Here is a 21,269-nt window from a genome sequence, read left to right as displayed (position 1 = left end):
TACTACGAAATTAGGTCGATTTTATAGAAGTCGATTTTTAGAAACTGATTTTATACAGTCGATTGATCATTCCCCTCTGTTCGACATTGGTGAGGCCTCATCTGGAGTACTGTGTCCAGTTTTGGGCCCTACACTACAAGAAGAATGTGGAAAAATTGGAAAGAGTCCAGTGGAGGGCAACAAAAATGATTAGGGGACTGGAACACATGACTTATGAGGAGAGGCTGAGGGAACTGGGCTTCTTTAGTCTGCAGAACAGAAGAATGAGGGGGGATTTGACAGCTGCTTTCAACTACCTGAAAGGGGGTTCCAAAGAGGATGGATCTAGACTATTCTCAGTGGTAGCTGATGACAGAACAAGGAGTAATGGTCTCAAGTTGCAGTGAGGGAGGTTTTGGTTGGATATTAGGAAAAACTTTTTTACTAGGAGGGTGGTGAAACACTGGAATGCGTTACCTAGGGAGGTGGTGGAATCTCCTTCCTTAGATATTTTTAAGGTCAGGCTTGACAAAGCCCTAGCTGGGATGATTTAGTTGGGGATTGGTCCTGCTTCGAGCAGGGGTTTGGATTAGATGACCTCTTGAGGTCCCTTCCAACCCTGATATTCTATGATTCTATGTCCACACTAAGTGCATTAAGTCGGCGGAATGTGTCCTCACTACCGTGTTTAGCATCAACTTACAGAGCTGCCCATTGGAATTCTGAGTTAAGCTCCCAATGCCTGATGGGTCAAAAACATTGTCGTGGGTGGTTTTGGGTACATGTCGTCAGGCCCCCCTCCCTCCCTCCCTCCATGAAAGCAATGGCAGACAATCATTTTGCGCCTTTTTTCCTGGGTTACCCATGCAGATGCCACACCACGGCAAGCATGGAGCCCACTCAGCTCACCATCACCGTACATCTCCTGGGTGCTGCTGGCAGGTGTGGTACTGCATTGCTACACAGCAGCAGCTCCTTGCCTTCGCGGCAGATGATGCAGTAGGACTGATAGCCATTGAACATCTGCTGGGTGCTCCTGGCAGACCTCGGTGAGATCGATCAGGGGTGCCTGGACAGACATGGCTATCCTCCTCTTAGAGCACTGAATGGGAGCCAGAGACTCCAAGTCATTCTCTTCTTTAAGTTTCGTCTCATGGAGATTCAGTCTTGCCTGGAATATCATGCGAGCTGGAGGCTTCTGCCTCAGGCTGCTCTCCCAGCCAGCAGCACTGTGCAGTAACACCTACCCCAGCCTACCCCTTGCTCCCATAGCTCAGGAAGCCTGGACAGTAGTAAGGAGCAGTTCAACTTTAGAAGATTAAACTCAATAAGTTTATGGAGGAGATGATATGATGGGATAACATGATTTTGGTAATTAATTGATCTTTAACTATTCATGGTAAATAGGCCCAATGGCCTGTGATGGGATGGGATCTGAGTTACTACAGAAAATTCTTTCCTGGGTATCTGGCTGGTGAATCTTGCCCATATGCTCAGGGTTTAGCTGATCGCCATATTTGGGGTCGGGAAGGAATTTTCCTCCAGGGCAGATTCAAAGAGGCCCTGGAGGTTTTTCACCTTCCTCTGTAGCATGGGGCACGGGTCATTTGCTGGAGGATTCTCTGCTCCTTGAAGTCTTTAAACCACGATTTGAGGACTTCAATAGCTCAGAAATAGGTGAGAGGTTTTTCGCAGGAGTGGGTGGGTGAGATTCTGTGGCCTGCGTTGTGCAGGAGGTCGGACTAGATGATCATAATGGTCCCTTCTCACTTTAGTATCTATGAATCTATACGCTGAGCAAGTGAAGAATGGTGGTAGAATTGCCTTTGGACATTTAAAAGCTCGCTGGCGCTGTTTGCTGACTAGATCAGACCTCAGCGCAACGAACATTCCCATAGTTATTGCTGCTTGCTGTGTGCTCCATAATATCTGTGAGAGTAAGGGGGAGACATTTATGGCGGGGTGGGAGGTTGAGGCAAATTGCCTGGCGTCCAATTCTGAGCAGCCAGACACCAGGGTGAAGAGCACAGTAAGGCGTGCTGTGCATCAGAGAGGCTTTGAGAACCAGTTTCATGACTGGCCAGGCCTCGGTGTGACAGATGTGTGTGTTTCTCCTTGATGCAAACCCGCCCCCTTTCTTGATTTTAATTCCCTGTAAGCCAACCACCCTCCCGCCTTCGAAATAAAGTAACTATTGTTTTGAAACCATGCATTCTTTCTTTATTAATTAAAAAAAAATGAGATAACGGACAAGGTAGCCTGGGTGGGGTGGGGGATGAGGGAAGGACAAGGCCACATTGCTTATTGTAGCTACACTAAAAATCAAACTGTTTGAATGACAGCCTTCTGTTGCTTGGGCCATCCTCTGGAGTGGAGTGGCTGGGAGCCCAGAGCCTCCCCACCCCCGTGTTCTTGGGCGTCTGGGTGAAGAGGCTATGGAACATGGGGAGGAGGGTAGGCAGGTATACAGTGGATGCAGCGGGGGTCTGTGCTCTTGTTGACTTTCCTGCAGCTCCAACAGATGCTTCATCATGTCCGTTTGCTCCCCCAACAGATGCTTCATCATGTCCATTTGCTCTCCCATTAGCCTGAGCATCATGTCCTGCCTCTGCTCTTCATGCTCACTTAATTTTTTCCTGGCTTCTGCCACTGAATGCCTCCATGCACTAAGTTGTGCCCTATCAGTGCGGGAGGACTGCATGAGCTCAGAAAACATGTCATTGCAAGTGCGTTTTTTTCGCCTTCTAATCTGCGATAACCTCAGGGATGGAGATGATAGGGAGAGCGTAGAAACATTCTACGCTCTACGATTCTGGGGGGATTGCATGATCAGCTGTGCTGCTGAGTGCTCCTGAGTTCGCCACGCTGACCAAACAGGAAATGAAATTCAAAATTTCCCGGGGCTTTTCCTGTGTACCTGGCTAGTGCATCGGAGTTCAAAGTGCTGTCCAGAGCAGTCATAATGGAGCACTCTGGGATATCTCCTGGAGGCCAATACCGTTGATTTGCATCAGCACACCCCAAATTTGACCCAGCAAGGTCGATTTTAGCGCTACTCCCCTAGTTGGGGGGGGAGTACAGAAGTCGACTTTAAGAGCCCTTTAGGTTGATGGAACAGGGTTCGTTGTGTGGACGCAGTCATTTTTAAATCGACCTAATGCGACTAAATTTAACCTAACCCTGTAGTGTAGACCAGGCCCAAGGCATTGCTCCAAGACAATTCATACTAGTGGAGCCTTTCTGGCACCAACAGAGCACTGCAGAAGAAACGTTGGCAGAGCTGGAGTTCCTGCTGCTATTGGCAAAGAGCAATACTGCTAAGAAGAAATGGATACCACTGAAGTCCTAGTGGCAATGGACAGGGTACTATGTAGAAACAGCAAGAAAAGAAAAGAAAAGAAAAGAAAAAAAGAAAAAAAGAAAAAAAGAAAAAAAAGAGAAAGAGAGAAGAGAGAAGAGAAGAGGACTGGGAGAAGAATGTGGGCAAGAGGAAAAACCTGACTGATCATTATATATAGATTTATCTACATTAGACAGCCAAACTTAACCACCAAGGACAATAAACAGAGTGATGTAATCCAGAAGCACCAGTTGCAACAAACGCATTGGTATTTCCAATTTGAAGGACAGTTCACTTTTTTTTCCTCCTGCTTCTGGCCTCACACTAATATTCATCTGAGCTTCTTTAAATTATTTATATAACCAATGACACAAAATACACTCTTCACTGGCTGCATGGAAAGAAATATTTCCTAAACATATATGAAAAAAGTGTGAAAATGCATATGAAGATTCATGAGAACAGACTGACATCCCCTGGCTGTGATTAATGTTCTCTCTCTCTTACCTCTTACTTCCAGAATCTTCATCTTGGACAAAATTAGTACTGTGCTTGTTAATGGAATAATTAGTCAGGTGCATGCAGACATCATCCTACAAATAAACGAATGGGTTATAGGGTGAGAGAGACATCTGCCTTCTTCACTCTCCCTGTACATGATGATACCTGGTCACACTACTTAATGAAGAAAAAAATCTAAGTACAAGACATTTAATAGCAGTACTTATCTCATCACTCTCATGAACCCAACACAGTCTTAAGATCATTTAAATGGGAACACTTGCATGAGTAAAGTCATTGTGGTATGCATCCGATGAAGTGAGCTGTAGCTCATGAAAGCTTATGCTCAAATAAATTTGTTAGTCTCTAAGGTGCCACAAGTACTCCTTTTCTTTTTGTGGTATGTAAGTGTTTGCAGGATCAGCCCCTAACTGCCCAGAAACTATTATGTAGTGTTATTGTGTGCTGTTAAACTCTAGCTATGTTCTACCACAGAGGTGGCTGCATTTCAGTGGTGGGTGAGATGATTCATCTATAACCTTACCCATGTCACTTTGATGAAGTGAGGCTTAATTATTATTGTTTGTGAAGGGCGTGCAGATCCTCAGATTAAAGGTATTGTAGCAGTCCAAAGCATTATTTTTTCTCTGTGCCACTACATTTCAACAGATAGTTCCTGTTGTTATGAATTTGAATGGTGTTAATTTATGTTAACAGGGTTCTTTACTCACCAGATTGCTGTGTGAGGGGTCAGAGTAGGCTGATGTAGCAAAGCGTGCAAGGCCCTCATTATAGACAAATATCCTCAGAGGGTCACATGATGTCACAAGCACATAAATCCTCAGATCAAACTTAAAACGATCAATAATAAAAGGCTGGGAAAGAGAAGATGAAACTGAGTTGCTTATAGTTTGTTTGAAGTTCAAGAGGAACATTAGTAACTCATTAACTCGAGACTGAGGTGATGAAAATAGCTGTACAGTCCCACCTACAAGCTGAAAAAACAAAACCAAGACATGCAATCCTTATAACAATACTTAGCACATATACATCACCTTCCTTCATCAAAGTGCTAGACAGATATTCAGTAATTAAGCCTTACAACATTCTTTGGGCGATAACAACACTTCCTTATCTATCTCCATTTTAGAAATTGGCAAACTGTCTGGGTTAAGACATTCCATCCAAATAAGGGTAATTGCAAACTTTATGCAGAGCATGATCATTTTAATAAGATCACATGATCAGAACTAGTCATGGACACTTAATAGATCTAGGTGTTCTTAATATGCAAACAACAATTTACATGTATCCCAGTATCCGGCATATAAGCAATTCTTGCTAGAGTACTTTTCTCTTATAAATGATGTTTCTTATAGTTATTCAAATATTGGGAAATTGGGGAATTTAAGAACAGTAATGTATTCTATCGTACTGAGCACAGCAGCAACACTATAATAGTAATTAAACTAATCCGTCATTGAGTTCTTTACATGTTCTGAGCATTGAACAAACTCATTAATCGTTACATAAAGTCTATGAGGTGGATAGGTTCCCTCCCCCCATTTTAAAAGTGGGGGGAAACAGACATGGAACAGTGATTTGCTGAAAGCCACACAGTGAGTCAGCACAAGAGAAGATATAAACTCTAGCAGTTCTGAATCCCAGCTCCCCAGACCATGCTTTATCTCTCTAAAAAAAATCAGTAATAAATAATAATGAAACATATTCAAAATGAAAGAACAAACCAGAGTAAAAACTTAGGTTCTGGTATTTACATTATAGGTGTCCCAAAGACACAGGAGATCCCAGAGGCTTGAATGTGGATGTTTGCTTAGGAAGAGAGGGTAATGCCAAGATGTCAGCCAAAAGATTCTTGAGTAAAATAGGTTATAAACAGGTTTGTGGGACTGGGTACAAACAATCCCTTCACTCTCTCCTCCAGTTGGGCCTACGGAAATATTGTGTATCTTTGAGAGCTAACTCACTCTACAGCAGGAAGGAGATTTCCCTCACCTAGTTAGGTTCACCCAGCAAAGGTGAATTAGCTTATATAAAAAGCTTATTCAAAAATTACTTAGGAACCCAATGGCACACAAAAGAGGGATTATTTCAATGGTCATGTATTCAAAGGCAATGAGTGCTGTTTATGACTGGATGATCACAGGCAAGCAAGGCTGAGCTGAATTAAACTCTGGTTTAATGACATAAAAGTAATCTTGGGATGTGGAATAGGGAGATTACCCTTGAGATGTAGAGCTGGCAGATCATATCCTCTCCAGGTTTTATGTCTTTCAAAGATCTGGTGATGAAGATGCCTCTCCCCTGACAGCCAGAGTCGGGCTTACAGATGTATGTCTTATGTTTCCTTGATCTGCTATAGGTCTGCAAATCCCCATAGCTGTAGGGAAAGATTATGCGGGGGGGGGGGGGGGGGGGGGGGGGGGGGGGGGGGGGCGGGGGGAGAAAGAAAAGCAAGACAATCAGAATTACATGATTCTGAGGTTTGATGTCTCACAGCCTACCAATGCTAGAAACGTTTTGGCAGACAAATGCAAATGTCTACAGAACCAGTGATCACAAAGAAAAAAAATCTGTCCCTCCAGAGCCAGGAATACATCCTGTTCTCTAGCTCCCAGTAAATCTTTATTTCCAGTAGAAGCAAGTTTGGAGTGAATCACACAGTCTCATGGGAATGATCTTTTTTGATTTTTAGAGAAAAGAGATTTTTAATATGATATAGAAATCATCTCCTCTTCCAAAGAGCGAAGATACTTCATCCCATTGAGTAATACAGCAATGGACTTCATCCAGAAAAATAAAAGGAATTTTATTCCATTCACTGCCAAGGGGCTTGCATCACCAGTGAATACATGGTGCATTCAGCTCAAAGCAATATCATTCTACTGTGAAAATGTTCCTAGTCTTTTTTCATTACTCTGGGTAAAGAAAAGAGCAGAAAGATAATGGGTTTGATTCTCTTCTTACTTGCTCAAGTTTTACTTTGGAGCATCTTCATGGAGCTCTAAGAAGATACTCTCAATTTACACTGGTGTAAAAGGGACTCAGGCCCAAAGTAAGGAAGGCTGACATAAAGGATGAGAGGAAAAAGTGAGGGTGATGGTGAAGAGAAGCAAGACAAGAGGAAAATCAGTCAGTAAACATTGTAAGGAAGACTCACTCAGCAGGAAGACACCAGGTCCTGGGAAAGAAGTTAAATTCTTTAGGAAAGAGCTTTAGCATCCTGCTCATGTTCCTGGCCAGCAGATCCTTCCTACATATTTCACTCATCCCAGGGAAGTGGTTGATTTTCTGGAAAGAAGTCCAGACAAAAGGCATAATAATAAGCATCTTCCTGGTCTCTTGGTCATTTGCACTGGGGAAAAAAGTAATAATTTAATATCCACTCCACCTCACATAAGAGATAAGTACCTGATAACTTTTCATTTCCATTACCCGATCCAGTGAGACTGAATAGTCTGTCCAATAGAGGGTCCACTCGTCATTCTCACCTGCTTCCCGTAAGCCATACTGCTTAGCAGCCCGACGCACTGCATCATAAGAAAAGAAACAGTTTCAATCATACTAGCAATTTAGACTTTAGAAAATTCTGTTTGGACTCAGAAGGAGATATAGAATCATGGTTCAGTTATACCACTCAGCTCAGATATCTATAGACCTCAGCTCTACTCTGAGTGGCAGCTTCCAGTCCTCTAATCTCTACGGATATGCTGCCCAAAAACCATCCATTTTGTCTGACAAATTGGACAGTCACTGGTGACTACTGAACAAGTTGACCTCTCCAGTATGCTGCTAGAAACTTCACACTAGCTAGCAAAAATTGCAGGATGGAGTAAGCTTGCATTACTGTTGCATTGGTCTTTCTGAACAACGGTGAAAAGCAGAACTTCTTGAAATAAAAAAAATAAATGATTCATTTTATGTGGAATGGAGCCATTTGAACCGGTTCCCCATGTTCCAAATCCACGACAAGCATTCAAATCTTGCATTGGCAAAAGTTCATGGATATGACTTCTTGCCTAACTTCAGTCATGAGGAGGGAAACATATTTGATCATCACAAGCTAGTGCCTTTAGACGATTTAGCATCATTAGCAGACTGTGCTTGAGGAGGGCAAGTAATAAAATACCAGGGGATGCTGTTGGTTAATAATGAGATACGCTAAGAAAGCTATGTGGTGCCAAATGTGTGGAATAACAGGAATGCTGTAGGTCAGAAATGAGTTTCACTAGTAGGGGAATCTTGCACAATGCTTGCCCAGACTGCATGAGGTTTCTAAATGATGCTTTCATTTGGTCATATTCAGAAGCACTAAAATTCAGTTAACAAGTCACATGACAAAATAAATTCCATTTTAAATTGAGCTCTTTTTCCTAAGAGCAAACGAAAATATACATTTCTTTACATGAATCGACTGGGTCACAATTCTTTGGCTTACCTTCTACATTTGGGAAAGATGAGAAAGATACTCACCACTATCATACTTGCAGTTGGTCAGACTTATCACAGGTCATCTGGAAAAAAATTAAAAAAAGCAGAAAGACAGAGGCATACAGACAAGGACCAGTTTACGCTTTATGGGGAAGCCCTGGGAACTTTACAGTTGTACTTCCATAAATTTATGTAAAGCACTATCTAAATGATCATCTAATAGGCTAGTCACCAGGATTGATCACTGTTTTTTTGCTCAGTGGTCACTTTGAAAATTATTTGCTGGAGACAAACCAAATAACTATGCATCTAGTCTCTATAGAAAAGAAAGGCAGGTACTATTAAGTAAACTTCTCTGAAGACAATGATACAACAAGCACAATGTGAATGTTATTCCCTGGTTACACGGTCTCCCTCCAGCACATATCAGAGAAACTGGGGGGAGCAGACTGCTGGGATGGAGACCTGAGAATTCCCCATGCTTCCAACCTCAGCAGCACCCTTAATAGTATGCTCCCCGATTGCATTGGCTAAACTAACCCACTTCGCAGAACCCTCAGAAACCGGGGGCCCCTATGCTTTCAACTGCCATTTTTCACTCTGGGGCTTTGCCTGCAAGCCAGAATCCACAGCAAAAACCGTGGAATCCATAGCAGCAAGCTCAGCCTCCATTTTGCAGTCAGGCTCAGGCTGAGAGGCCACTGAGGATAAGTCTATGCAGCAGCTAAACACCAGAGGCTGGCCTGAGTCAGTTGACTTGGGCTCCCAGTGCTTGGGCTGTAAAAATGCTCTGTAGACGTTTGGGCTGGTCTGGAGCCCAAACTCTACTGGGACCCTGCAAGGCGGCGGGGAGGGGAGGGGAAGATCCCAGAGCCCGGGCTCCAGCCTGAGCCTGAATGTCTATATGGCAATTTTTAGCTCAATAACCAAGCCCCGCAATCCCAAGTCAGCTGCCCCAGGCCAGCTGCAGCAGTGCCATAGGTCCTTTATTCCAGTGTAGATGTACCTGAGTCAGGAGCCAGAGAACCAGCAATAGCATCTCCCACATGTCATAAAGGGACACTGACTCCCCAGAACCCATTTCCCCACAGACATCTGGAGCCTGTTAGGACCCAGTCTCTGCCACAGCCACAACCACCCCACCCTGTGCTTTACTCACAGAAACCCACACATTCCCAGGCACAGGATCACCACACCGGGGCAGCCTGCCACTTCTCAGGGCACTGATTTACTAAATGTGTCCCCCAGTGAAAACAGGCTGTCTTCAATGGCCACAAACAGTGTAGTCCAGGGGTCCCCAAACGGTGGGGTGTGCTCCCATAGGGGGACAAGGAGGAATGTTCAGGGGGTCGCGCGGCAGGGCTGGGCCAGCCCCCATGCAGGGTGGGGAGGGAGCACCACCCAGCCCAGCTGTGCCTCAGCCCAGCTCCGCTCTGCCCCCAGCCCAGCTCCAGCCACAGCCACGGCTCTGCTTTGCCCCCTGCTACATCCCCAGCCCAGCTCTGCCCCCATTCCTGCTCCATCCTCAGGCCAGCTCCGCCTCTAGCCCCAGTTCCTCTCCCATTCCCAGTTCTGCCCTTGGCTCCGTCTTCAGCTCAAGCTCTTCTTCTGAGAAGGGGTCGGCACCACCATGTTGCGCGACAGACACTTGACAAGATTACCGTACTTAGTGACAGACATTGGGGGCATTATGTCATTCAAGGTTTTTTGAATGATGGACCTCATACATGGACCTCAAAATTTTTACCACAGCACTTGTCCGTGTACAGACACTTTGCCGACCCCTGCTGCTGAATCAAATGTGCTGTAATGGGTGGGAGGGGGGTACGGACAGATTCCATTACTGGTAAGTGGGTGTGCAACAGGAAAAGTTTGGACACCACTGGTGTAGTCACAGACCCCAGTTGTATGCTTCACAGAAACTTTTAGAACCTGGGAAGCAGTGATAATATAATAAAAACCTGCCTATGAAAGGACAGGAGATGGCAAACCTCTGAGGCTTTACAGCCCAAAGGAATCCTCTTAATAGAGTTAGTGCTCTCACCATAATTCAGCAGGTCTCTGGCCAGCTGCTTATTTCCTAAACACGGAGGGACATTAGAGAGAGAAAAAAGAAAAGGAGTACTTGTGGCACCTTAGAGACTAACCAGTTTATTTGAGCATGAGCTTTCGTGAGCTACAGCTCACTTCATCGGATGCATAGCATATTCCACGATAGCAGTTTCCACGATATGCTATGCATCCGATGAAGTGAGCTGTAGCTCACGAAAGCTCATGCTCAAATAAACTGGTTAGTCTCTAAGGTGCCACAAGTACTCCTTTTCTTTTTACGAATACAGACTAACACGGCTGTTACTCTGAAACCTGTCATTAGAGAGAGAGTGACTTAAGAAGCAAGCATCAAGAAAGACACAACAGGAACAAAAACAACCTGCACAACAATCCCCTCAGCAACCACCAGCTCAACAAGGCTAAACACTACAACAGCCTTGCTCATGTGGGAGGTATACCATACCCAATCACCTTTCCCACAGCTAGAACACACTCCTCCACAGAGCTACAGTCTGGAGCCAAATCAACAACCCGATATCCCCAGGTTAAACCCTCCGAATCTGCAAGCAACTGCGGTCTTTGTCCCTCTGGGCTGACTGTGCCAGCCAAGAGGGCAGACAAAAGCCTGCTAAGACAAAAGAAACCCTGAAACGAACGCCACAACAACCACAAAACTAAACAAACACAACAAAACCCAAACCCCATTTCCCCAAAACAGAAAAAGTGAACAGCAAAGCACACCCACTCTCAACCTGCCTCCCAAAAACTCCCACAATGAAGAGAGACACAGAGAGAGCACACAAAGTGGTGGGGTTCACTAGAATCACAATTTTCTGTAGCTGTTTCATACACTCAAAAAGCTTCAACTGATTTTTAATAAGAAGAATTTGAAGGCGTTCTAACCAACAGGACAACAGTATGCAAATGAAATAAGGAAGAGACGGATGGAGAGATGGTAAGAGGAAGAAGGGGAGGATAATGATTACGAATTTTACCTCTGATATTGCAGTCCCCTGGGGAAGGAAAAAAAGGGGACAGAGTAACCCTAATCAAGTCTATTGTGGTATGGATTACCAGCTCCAGTAGTAAGGCTACATCAGACATCTGATGATGATTTCAACAAGAAAATATTATATTTTAACAACACAATATAATAGGAAAGAGTGAGCACATTTTACATAATAGATATAGAAAAAGAATACAGTGATGAGCACTACAGAAATGCTTGTAAAGATAAAATAAAAAATAATACTAGAATACCAGAATACTAGAAAACCAGTAGTTATGAAACCAAAGGAAGAGCACTCTTTCTGTTGCAGTGGGAGAAAAAGATATAGCAGTTACTCAACAAGATTGGTTATTTAGGAATCAACCTAAGAACGGGATCCCCCAAAGTCATGAGCCAAAGGCCAAGTGATCAAAGGGCAAATGGGCATCAACAGAAAATATTTATGCTCAGAGACTGTACATTTTCTTTTTCTCCTGGACTATTTTGCAACTCTTACTAGCATATCTATTTCACATCAGAATGAAAGCTCCCCTGAACTATGTTCTTTCCATGAACACTAGTGTCTAACTATTATTACTATTATTTATTATGGTAGTAACTATTACATGTTAGGTTCTTTCTGTACATTCAAGAAAAGGCAATCCCTACTCTGAGTAGCTGACCACCTACAAAACTTAAAATCATCACTTTTTCTGAACACCTTCATTTCCCCTCCACTCCAACACATTTACCTATCCCTCTCACTACAAAAATTCTGTGTTCCTCCCCTTCTGCATAGCACCACTCTGAATACCCTATTCTCCAACATCTCTTCCCCACATTACCCTCCTCTTACCCCTCTTACTCCAACATCTCTTACCCCACATTACCCCTTTTCAGTAGCTCTATTATGAACATATTCTGCCCTCTTCAGGACTTTTACGGCCCTTTCAATAGTTATTTCTAACCTCTTTCTCTTTCTTTTCTTTTTCATGGATATGTTAGGATCTTGAATTCTTCTTTTCTTCTCTTCACACCCCACTGTATCCTGGTCTATGGTGTCCAAGGCATTGTCTTTTCTTTCTAGTTCTCTTGGTAAAAAGTCTAGTTCAGTTACATCTTTCTCATCTGACTCTTCTGTCTCCTGTTCCACTCCTTCAAAGGATCCATATTTTTGCAGTATAGCTGATGCCTTCATCCTGTGGAAACATTCACAACAGACCAGAAGAAAAGTGAACAGTGTACAGGGATGAGCAATAGTCCCATCAATCTTTTCATGGATCCAGCTGCTTCCTCAAATACAGCTGATAAAACAGAATACTGTATAACTCCCTGCATATTCCCAAGTTAGGAACAGATATGTTCATCCCCTCCTCACAAGTCCACCCTCCATGCCTCTCTCCCCATTTCGACAGGATCAGATATCTACCTATATATGTATCTGCTTCTACCAATAGTGATTCCCATCTGAATGGCATCTCTGCACAGGAAAATAGCTTTGTTTGACGCTGACGAATATTTCTAAACTCCTGCTATCTGTGATATTATGCTAATAGAACATCAGGAAGCTGTCTTGGCGCAGGTCCTTAGTGTTATTGCAAGAAATTACAGTGGAAGGATTAATAGCTTTTGTCTCACTAGAGTTAGTGCTCCCTTAACATCTTGTTCTTTCTCTCTTCCTAAAGGTTCAGTCCTGCTCAGATTTGAGAATTCAATACGAAAGCACTGACTGATATGCACCTAATCTGAATGCCAGCTCAGTGCTAACACGTGATCAGAGGGATGAGATGAATCAGCATCTATCAAATCTACAGGTAAAACCCTAGTCTAACAGATCAGGTTCTGCTGCAAACAGAAATCTTTGGCAAAGTAAACGGAGATTAACAATCTTTATATAGAAGTTAATGTTTCCTATATATCTACAGATTCTACCCTGCCCTTCCAGAATGGGGTTGTATTTATAGAATGCTCCAGGAGGTAAGGATTCCTTTCTCTTAAAGTATAAATAGCAAGTAGTTCAGAAACTCTATAAAACTTTATATTAACAAAAATATTCTCACTCTTTTTATTTAAAATATCATTTTTGTTTGCACTTACAAATTTCCTTGCAGTATTTACCACCTGAGTGGTAAACACTGTGCTAACTTTTGAGAACCAGAAAGTGAAACCAATCAGAAAGAAAAAGCAAAATTGACCAATCTATTCCATTATTACATACAAAGAACTGAATGAAGCAGGGGACCTGTGGAAAAAAATAGAATATGATCATGTAATTAAAGACTTTATTGTAATGCATGCACACAAGGGAGGTGAATTAGGATTGCACAGCCTAACTTTGAGCGCTTGACTTTGCAACTTTAATAATGTTATTTTAATGTAGTTTTGTGTATGTGATTTTTGAGGTTTTTAAAAAAAACAAACTCAAAAAACAATTTCCATCATGTGGCAGCATATTGACATCCATATGGGTTATCAGCATGGCTGCAACCTTTAGCCCCACCACACGGATCTTTGCCATTTGAGCTAACAAGTAACTGTCACCCTCGATGTGGACCAATGCTAAAGGGGAACAGAACACTTTGCCAGTGGGTTTCAAATATGTTTGAAAAGATTGCCAGGGTTTTCTAACCTGGGCAAAACAACATGTTTTTCACTAGCCTTGCTCTTGGAAATGCCTGTACAGCTTTGGCTGAAATTTAAAAAAAAAAAAATATTTAGCCTGAGGCAGATACCCAGCATGGAAAATTTCAGCCGAAATGGTTAAAGTTTGGCAAAGTTATAAGCAACTGAAAACAGAGTCTTATAATGGGAAATGTTGAGCAACCTTCATAATATGTGGTACTACCAGCCTGCCTATAATACAAGGGGATTAAGTGCAAATAGTAAACAAACAGCATATGAATGATTAAATGTATATGTATTTTTAAAGTGCTCAGATTTAATCATCTAAATACTATTAGTAGCACAACCAAATCTATAGTTAAAAAAACATGATTCACTTTTAATTTGACAGCACCTCTTTAAATGTTAACCTTAATCTCTTTACAAAATCTGACCTGGATTTCTAGCTCCTGTGCCCTGCCCGGAATGAACATTGGGTTCTCCCCAGCTCTGGCCACAGCATGGAAAAGAAATCGCATGTTACAGTTTTTATCTAGTAGTTGTCTCTGAAGTAAGGGAATCACAGACAGAAAAAACAACAAACACAAATCCCAATTGATGAAAGAGTGAAATATGCCAGTGCCTCACATATACGTGGATGGCCTGATTCTAAACTCACATTGATGTAAATCAGGAGTTACTCCACTGAAGTCAGTGGAGCTACATTGGAGTAAAACTGATGGGGGCTGTCCACAAATTACGTAATACATATTTTGGCGATTTTCAAAACCCACCCATCCCCTTGTAACACTGAAACAAACACTCCGTCATGCAAAATTAAGGACCACCAACCCACTAATATATGTTATGTTATTTATGGGCACCCCCATGTAAGTGAGATCAGAATTAGGCCCATTACCTTCCAGAAGTTTATGTGTTTCATTATAACCTGTGTAGATCTGGCTTTCTGCTATAGATCATTATGGCTTCTGTCAAGTTAGAGAACCCTGAATATTGTTTTTTGTATTGTCTCACATTTTAAAAAATAGAGCTTTTCAAAGGAAAGTATAAAATGTATATTATTGATCCTAGATCAGTACAGTTTTTTGAATTTTTTTTTTTTTAGATAATATAAATGCAGTAGCTTTTTGGCAAGACAAAGAATGGTATAAACCCCAATCCTGGAAGTTTAACCACATGGACTGACCCACATGCAAAGCCACAATTCAATAATTATCAATTTTTCACAAAAGAGAAACTACAATTCAATATTTCCCCAAAAAATTCCAATGGAAACAGGCTTTTAATATAAACATAAGAAAAAATAAACAAATGTTCCCCTGCAAAGTTTCAACCCAAATATTGCAGCAATATGCTACTGAACAAATAAACCAAAAGATGAAATTGACTGCAAAATAAATGCAAAAAGTAAACAAACAGTGAAGAATAAATTAGATGTAAATATTCTTTTCATTTGTATAATCTAAAGTGTTGCCAGTAACACAGATGATGAATTTATATATAATTCCTGTGTTACTGGCAACACCTTAGATTAAAAACATTAAATTTGATATAAATTCTTTTCAATTGACATTGTCCCTGTAAGACATTGAGCCAAATTCATCCCTGCTGTAACTCCCTTGGGCCTTGTCTACATCAGACTTTTCTGTCAAAAAGTTCTCACCGGTGCTATATCTGGTTCAGCACCATTGCATAACAAATGGCCCTACTAGTGCAAACCAGATGCCAGGGGTCACTGGTATTTTTACTGTCATGTATTTAAGACTTGAACAGGGTCATAAGACATGGCATCAAAAATGCCTATAGTCATAGAAGTCTTGTCTACTCTAGTACTTTTACTATAGCTACCACTGGTGCAGCTAAACCAGTATTAACAACTGGCAAATTTTGGCAAAACCCCTAGTGCAGACAGCCTTAAAGTCCCTGCTATTACACCAGGGTTGAATTTGGTCCACCAGCTATAAGTTGTAAAGGAAGGATTTCTAAAACCATTACTAATCATACTGTTTTGAGGGCTCGTGATTACATCAATGTTTGCAGGACAAATGCACAACATTGAACTATTGGAAGGTAATTGAAGAGACTCACTGATTCTCCATGGCTTTGAATCTTGTGTAGTCATTCACATCTGTGCAAAGTGGATGAAATATGCTACCACCAGTGAGTGAATGATTTGGTAGAATTATATATTCACTTCACGCTTTTTGAATCGGTGTAAATGATGACACACAGTGTCAGGGCCACTGAATTTAAAGTGTGTCAGAAAATGTTACTGTATTTGTAATATATAGTCTTTTTCTCTTATTTATATATAGTATGATTGAATCAAACTATTTTAAAAATATTTTATATCCAGGCCTTTTTTACCCCAATCCAAAGACTACTGTAATCAATTGGAGCCCTTCTATTTCTTTCAGTGGACTTTTGACAGAGTCCACATGCCACACTCATCTCTGCGGTATCTGAACATATACACATAATTCAGGATGATTGTTATCAGTACATATTTTCTCCTAGTATCCCAATTTTTTCATTTCTGCATTGCTCATGCAGAACAAGCACCTGCTTGGTGGAAGGCAGATTAAACTGCAGCTACAGATTCTTCAAGCAGCAACTTGCAAACTTACTTTTAGAAATTTAATTATGAGTAATGTAATTTATAAAAGGCTTTTAGTTCACTTCCGACTAATCAGACAGTGGGGGGTGTTTCACCAACACCATAGGTAAGCTTGTATTATCTACACAGATTTCACTATCAGTCACTGCACAACTTGGATAAATTACTGTACAATATATGTCCTTGTTTACCCTCTGTCTGATATCTATATGCACATCTCCCCAGGAGGGGAGTGTGAAGAATGGGAAGGGGAAATATTGTTGGGTAAAGAAGGTGGGACTAGAGACAGAAAGCGTGAGTGAGTGACTGAGTATAAACAACAGGCGGTGGGCTCAAGGAAAGAAAAGTGACACTCAGTAAGACTTTCACGAACAAAGATGCACAGGTGTTCAGAAATTGCAAAGGCCTATGTGGCCTCAGCAGGAGTGCCAGACAACAAATGGCTAGAACAAGGGCAAGACATAGTCAGATACTGTACTGCATACACAGCCACCCTGTCTAGGGGAGACAAGGGGTTTTTAGTAAAATATTTATAATGTCCCTACTGTCTGCAGTGCCCACCATATTACTACCTTTGCTAAGGAGCACTGCTCTCCTTCCTCCATCCCTATCCTGACAACAACGCTGTCCACTAGAGGTCACCAGTCAGAGGAATTGGTAAGGGGACAGTTCAAATCTGGCAGCAGTCGGGAAAGCAACGATAATGATTAGGTACTGTTCCCAAAAGAAGGGGAAAAGAAGGAAAAGTAAGGGACTGCTTCCTATTACTCCTCACTCTTGCAGCAGGGTGGGCCTGTCAGGTCCCTCCAACTCTGCTCCAGTACTGGGGGGCAATGGGAGAGCTCTGCATCAGGGTGGGCTCTGCACTGGAGTGGACTCTGAACAGGGGAAAATATGCACAGGGGAAAATGCGGGGGAGCCCTGCACTGGGGATAGGGGGTGGAGGGACACTGAGATGGGGGATGTTTGCACTGGGGAGAATCAGGGGGTTCTGTACTAGGGATAGGGGCAGAGGGATGCTGAGGTGGGGGCAGTGCACTAGGGAGAATAGCAGGGCTCTGTTCTAGAGAAAGGGGCAGAGGATTGCTGAGGTGGGGGCTGTGTGCACTGAGGAGAACAGGGGGACTCTGCACTGGGGATAGGGGGTGGAGGGATGCTGAGGTGGGGATTGTGCACTGGAATGGACTCTGCACAGGGGAAAATGTGGGGAGCCCTGCACTGGGGAGTCTGCAGGGACCTCTGCACTGGGAAAGGCTCTGCACTGGGGAGAACGGGGCAGGGGGCTCTGCACTGGGGATAGGGGGTGAAGGGACACTGAGGTGGGGGTTCTGCACTGGGAAGAATAGGGGGCGTAGGGATGCTGAGGTGGGGGCTCTGCACTGGGGAGAATAGGGGGCGTAGGGAAGCTGAGGTGGGGGCTCTGCACTGGGGAGAACAGGGGGTGGAGGGACGCTGAGGTGGGGGCTCTGCGCTGGGGAGAATAGGGGGCGTAGGGAAGCTGAGGTGGGGGCTCTGCACTGGGGAGAACAGGGGGCGTAGGGAAGCTGAGGTGGGGGCTCTGCACTGGGGAGAATAGGGGGTGTAGGGACGCTGAGGTGGGGGCTCTGCGCTGGGGAGAATAGGGGGCGTAGGGAAGCTGAGGTGGGGGCTCTGCACTGGGGAGAACAGGGGGCGTAGGGAAGCTGAGGTGGGGGCTCTGCGCTGGGGAGAATAGGGGGCGTAGGGACGCTGAGGTGGGGGCTCTGCGCTGGGGAGAATAGGGGCTGAAGGGACACTGAGGTGGGGGCTCTGCGCTGGGGATAGGGGCTGAAGGGACACTGAGGTGGGGGCTCTGCGCTGGGGAGAATAGGGGGCGTAGGGACGCTGAGGTGGGGGCTCTGCGCTGGGGATAGGGGCTGAAGGGACACTGAGGTGGGGGCTCTGCGCTGGGGATAGGGGGTGGAGGGACGCTGAGGTGGGGGCTCTGCGCTGGGGATAGGGGGTGGAGGGACGCTGAGGTGGGGGCTCTGCACTGGGGAGAATAGGGGGCGTAGGGACACTGAGGTGGGGGCTCTGCACTGGGGATAGGGGGTGGAGGGACGCTGAGGTGGGGGCTCTGCACTGGGGAGAATAGGGGGCGTAGGGAAGCTGAGGTGGGGGCTCTGCACTGGGGAGAATAGGGGGTGGAGGGACGCTGAGGTGGGGGCTCTGCACTGGAGGATAATGGGGGGAGGGTTCCCCGCTCTTACCTGACCCCGCTCCCTTCCTCTCCTCCTCACTCCCCGTTTTGTTCCCCAACTTTCCCCCTCACCTCGTAACGCTCTCAACCAACCTGCACCCCTACCCCGCCTACCCTGATGGCTATCTCCTGCCTTCTTATTGGTTGAAATACATACCGACGGCCCTCCTCTTCACTCCCCCAGACCTTTAGAGCATTACCTACTTCAGTCCCATTGGTCCAAGCGTCAGCCAGGTTTCTGATTGGGTGAGAAGAGGGTTGTCACGGCGATGTTAGGACGCTCTGGCCTCGCGCTCCCGAGAGTGAGGGCGCGTGCCATTCTGCTCATGCGCAGTTGAGGTTCTCGGCGACTCTCCTTTCCCCCTTGTCCCACTCCCTCCCTCAAAAAAAAGCTCGAGACTAACTGTCACCACCAACCGCCCTACCTCGGGTGTGGAGGCAGGGGGCGGGGCCTCGGTTTGAACCTCCGGACCGCAGCCAATCAGAGCTGTGAGGGCGCTGGCTGATTTGAATATATGTAAGTCACTCTCCTCCTCCTAAGGAGATTTGGGGCCAGCAACTGAGGTTCTGCCTAGAGAGAAGGGGGTCCAGACACAGGGAAGGAGACCCCCTCATGACTGGATCCGTTCCACCACCCATTTCTAAACCACTGCCTTACCCTGAAATGGCATCAGGGCACTAAACGTGTCACCATGACATCAACAGCACTAAATATGTCACGGTGACATCACCATGCCAAACACGTCACTGTGACATCACAGCGCTAAATGAGTCACCGTGACAACACTGCACTAAATGCGTCAGTGCACCAAACGTGTCACTGCCATGGGGTTGCCAACTTCCGAACCACACAAAACGGAACACCCTTGGCCCGCCCCTTCCCTGAGGCCCCGCCCCTTATAAGGCCCCACCCCCACTTACTCCCCCCTCCCTCTGTCGCTTGCGCTCCCCCACTCTCACTCACTTTCACCGGGCTGGGACGTGGGGGGTGACGGCTCCGGCTCGGGGTGCGGGCTCCAGGGTGGGGCCGGGGATGAGGGGTTTGGGGTGCAGGAGGAGGCTCAGGGGCAAAGGGTTGAGGTGCAGAAGGGGGTGTGGGCTCTGGGAGGGAGCTTGGGTGAGGCAGGGGGCTCAGGACTGGGGCAGGGGGTTGGGGTGTGGGAGGGGGTGTGGGCTCTGGCCTGGGGTGTGGGCTCTGGGGTGGGGCCAGGTATGAGGGATTTGAGGGGCGGGGGGTGGGCTCTGGGAGGGAGTTTGGGTGTGGGAGGGGGCTCAGGGCTGGGGCAGGGAGTTGGGGTGCGGGAGGGGGTTCGGGGTGCGGGCTCCGGCCAGGCGGTGCTTACGTCAGGCACCTGCTGGCCTGCGGCACAGAAGGGCTAAGGCAGGCTTCCTGCCTGCCCTGGCTCTGCGTGGCTCCCGGAAGTGGCCAGCATGTCCCTGGGCAGAGGGGCCAGGGGGTTCTGCGTGCTGCCTGTGCCCTCAGGCACCACCCCCGCAACTCCCATTGGCTGCGGTTCCCAGCCAGTGGGAGCTGTGGAGCCAGCACTCTGGGCAGGGGCAGTGTGTGGAGCCCCTTGGCCACCCCTGCTCCTAGGGGCCACAGGGATATGCCGCCACTTTGGGAGCTGCCAGAGCAGGCAGGAGCTGCACTGCCGACTGGACCTTTGTTGCTAGTTTAAATCTAGAGCATGGCTAATGTGAGCCACTCACTGACACAATATGGCCAACCCCAAATGTTCAGAAATTGTGAGTTGGTCCCCCCCAAAATAATGAGATTGGCTTAAAAATCATGGAGGTTTAAATAATAACTGAGGGTTTTTTATTTGCTGTCTGGTGTTAGGGTGCACATGGGTCACATTTTCAAGTTTTTCTGTGCAACCATGAGATCTAAAAACTTACTGTTTGTTTAAAAAAATGAAAGCTGAGATTCTCACAAAATTACCTGACTCCGGAAGCGGGGGCTTTAAGTTAACAACAATAAAATCACAATGAAATCACAAGAGTTGGCAACACTGCTACCATATGATGGCTGTTTGGTGGCCTATGTGAAATGAGTGGTGTGGGGGGGGGTCTCAGTCCAATTTCTAGTGGACAAGTACCCAGATTTCAAAAATCACCACAGCTGATTTCCTCCCCTTCCCCAACACACACACACACATCACTTTTTGATGGGGGGAGAGGGGGGTTCGGGTCTCAGTGGAGAGAGGCCAAAGATTGAATGGGTTGTAAAGTTTAACTATCTTCTCACCCCTAGCAGTGACTGTGACAGGGAAATTGCTTGAAATACCCTTAAAAAAACCTTACTGAATTAAGAAAAGGAGTACTTGTGGCACCTTAGAGACTAACCAATTTATTTGAGCATAAGCTTTCATGAGCTACAGCTCACTTCATCGGATGCATCTAGTCTCTAAGGTGCCACAAGTACTCCTTTTCTTTTTGCGAATACAGATTAACATGGCTGTTACTCTGAAACCTGTCATTACTGAATTAAGTTTACATA

At 45.1% G+C, this 21,269-nt stretch overlaps 1 protein-coding gene across 4 annotated transcripts in view; it reads right to left on the bottom strand.

Annotated features, from left to right (window-relative positions):
* Positions 1–18,920, bottom strand: part of TTLL6 (tubulin tyrosine ligase like 6) — a 30,761-nt gene extending 11,841 nt beyond the window's left edge. Inside the window, exons 1-8 of one of the 4 annotated variants that reach the window (XM_043536977.1) lie at positions 18,884–18,920; positions 12,281–12,511; positions 8,315–8,352; positions 7,253–7,371; positions 7,002–7,132; positions 6,065–6,221; positions 4,552–4,815; positions 3,827–3,912 (exon numbers count right to left, since the gene is read on the bottom strand). In XM_043536977.1, the coding sequence (XP_043392912.1) occupies positions 3,827–3,912; positions 4,552–4,815; positions 6,065–6,221; positions 7,002–7,132; positions 7,253–7,371; positions 8,315–8,352; positions 12,281–12,510 (1,025 nt within the window). In that variant the 5' untranslated portion in view covers position 12,511; positions 18,884–18,920. The other 3 variants (XM_043536976.1, XM_043536979.1, XM_027824483.3) reach the window with 3 other exon arrangements.
* Between the last annotated feature and the right edge of the window lie 2,349 nt (positions 18,921–21,269).

The sequence above is a fragment of the Chelonia mydas genome, chromosome 27 (assembly GCF_015237465.2).
Source record: "Chelonia mydas isolate rCheMyd1 chromosome 27, rCheMyd1.pri.v2, whole genome shotgun sequence".
NCBI lineage: Eukaryota > Metazoa > Chordata > Testudines > Cheloniidae > Chelonia > Chelonia mydas.
Note: the sequence above shows the minus strand (reverse complement) of the source record. Positions and strands in the feature narration are given on the sequence as shown.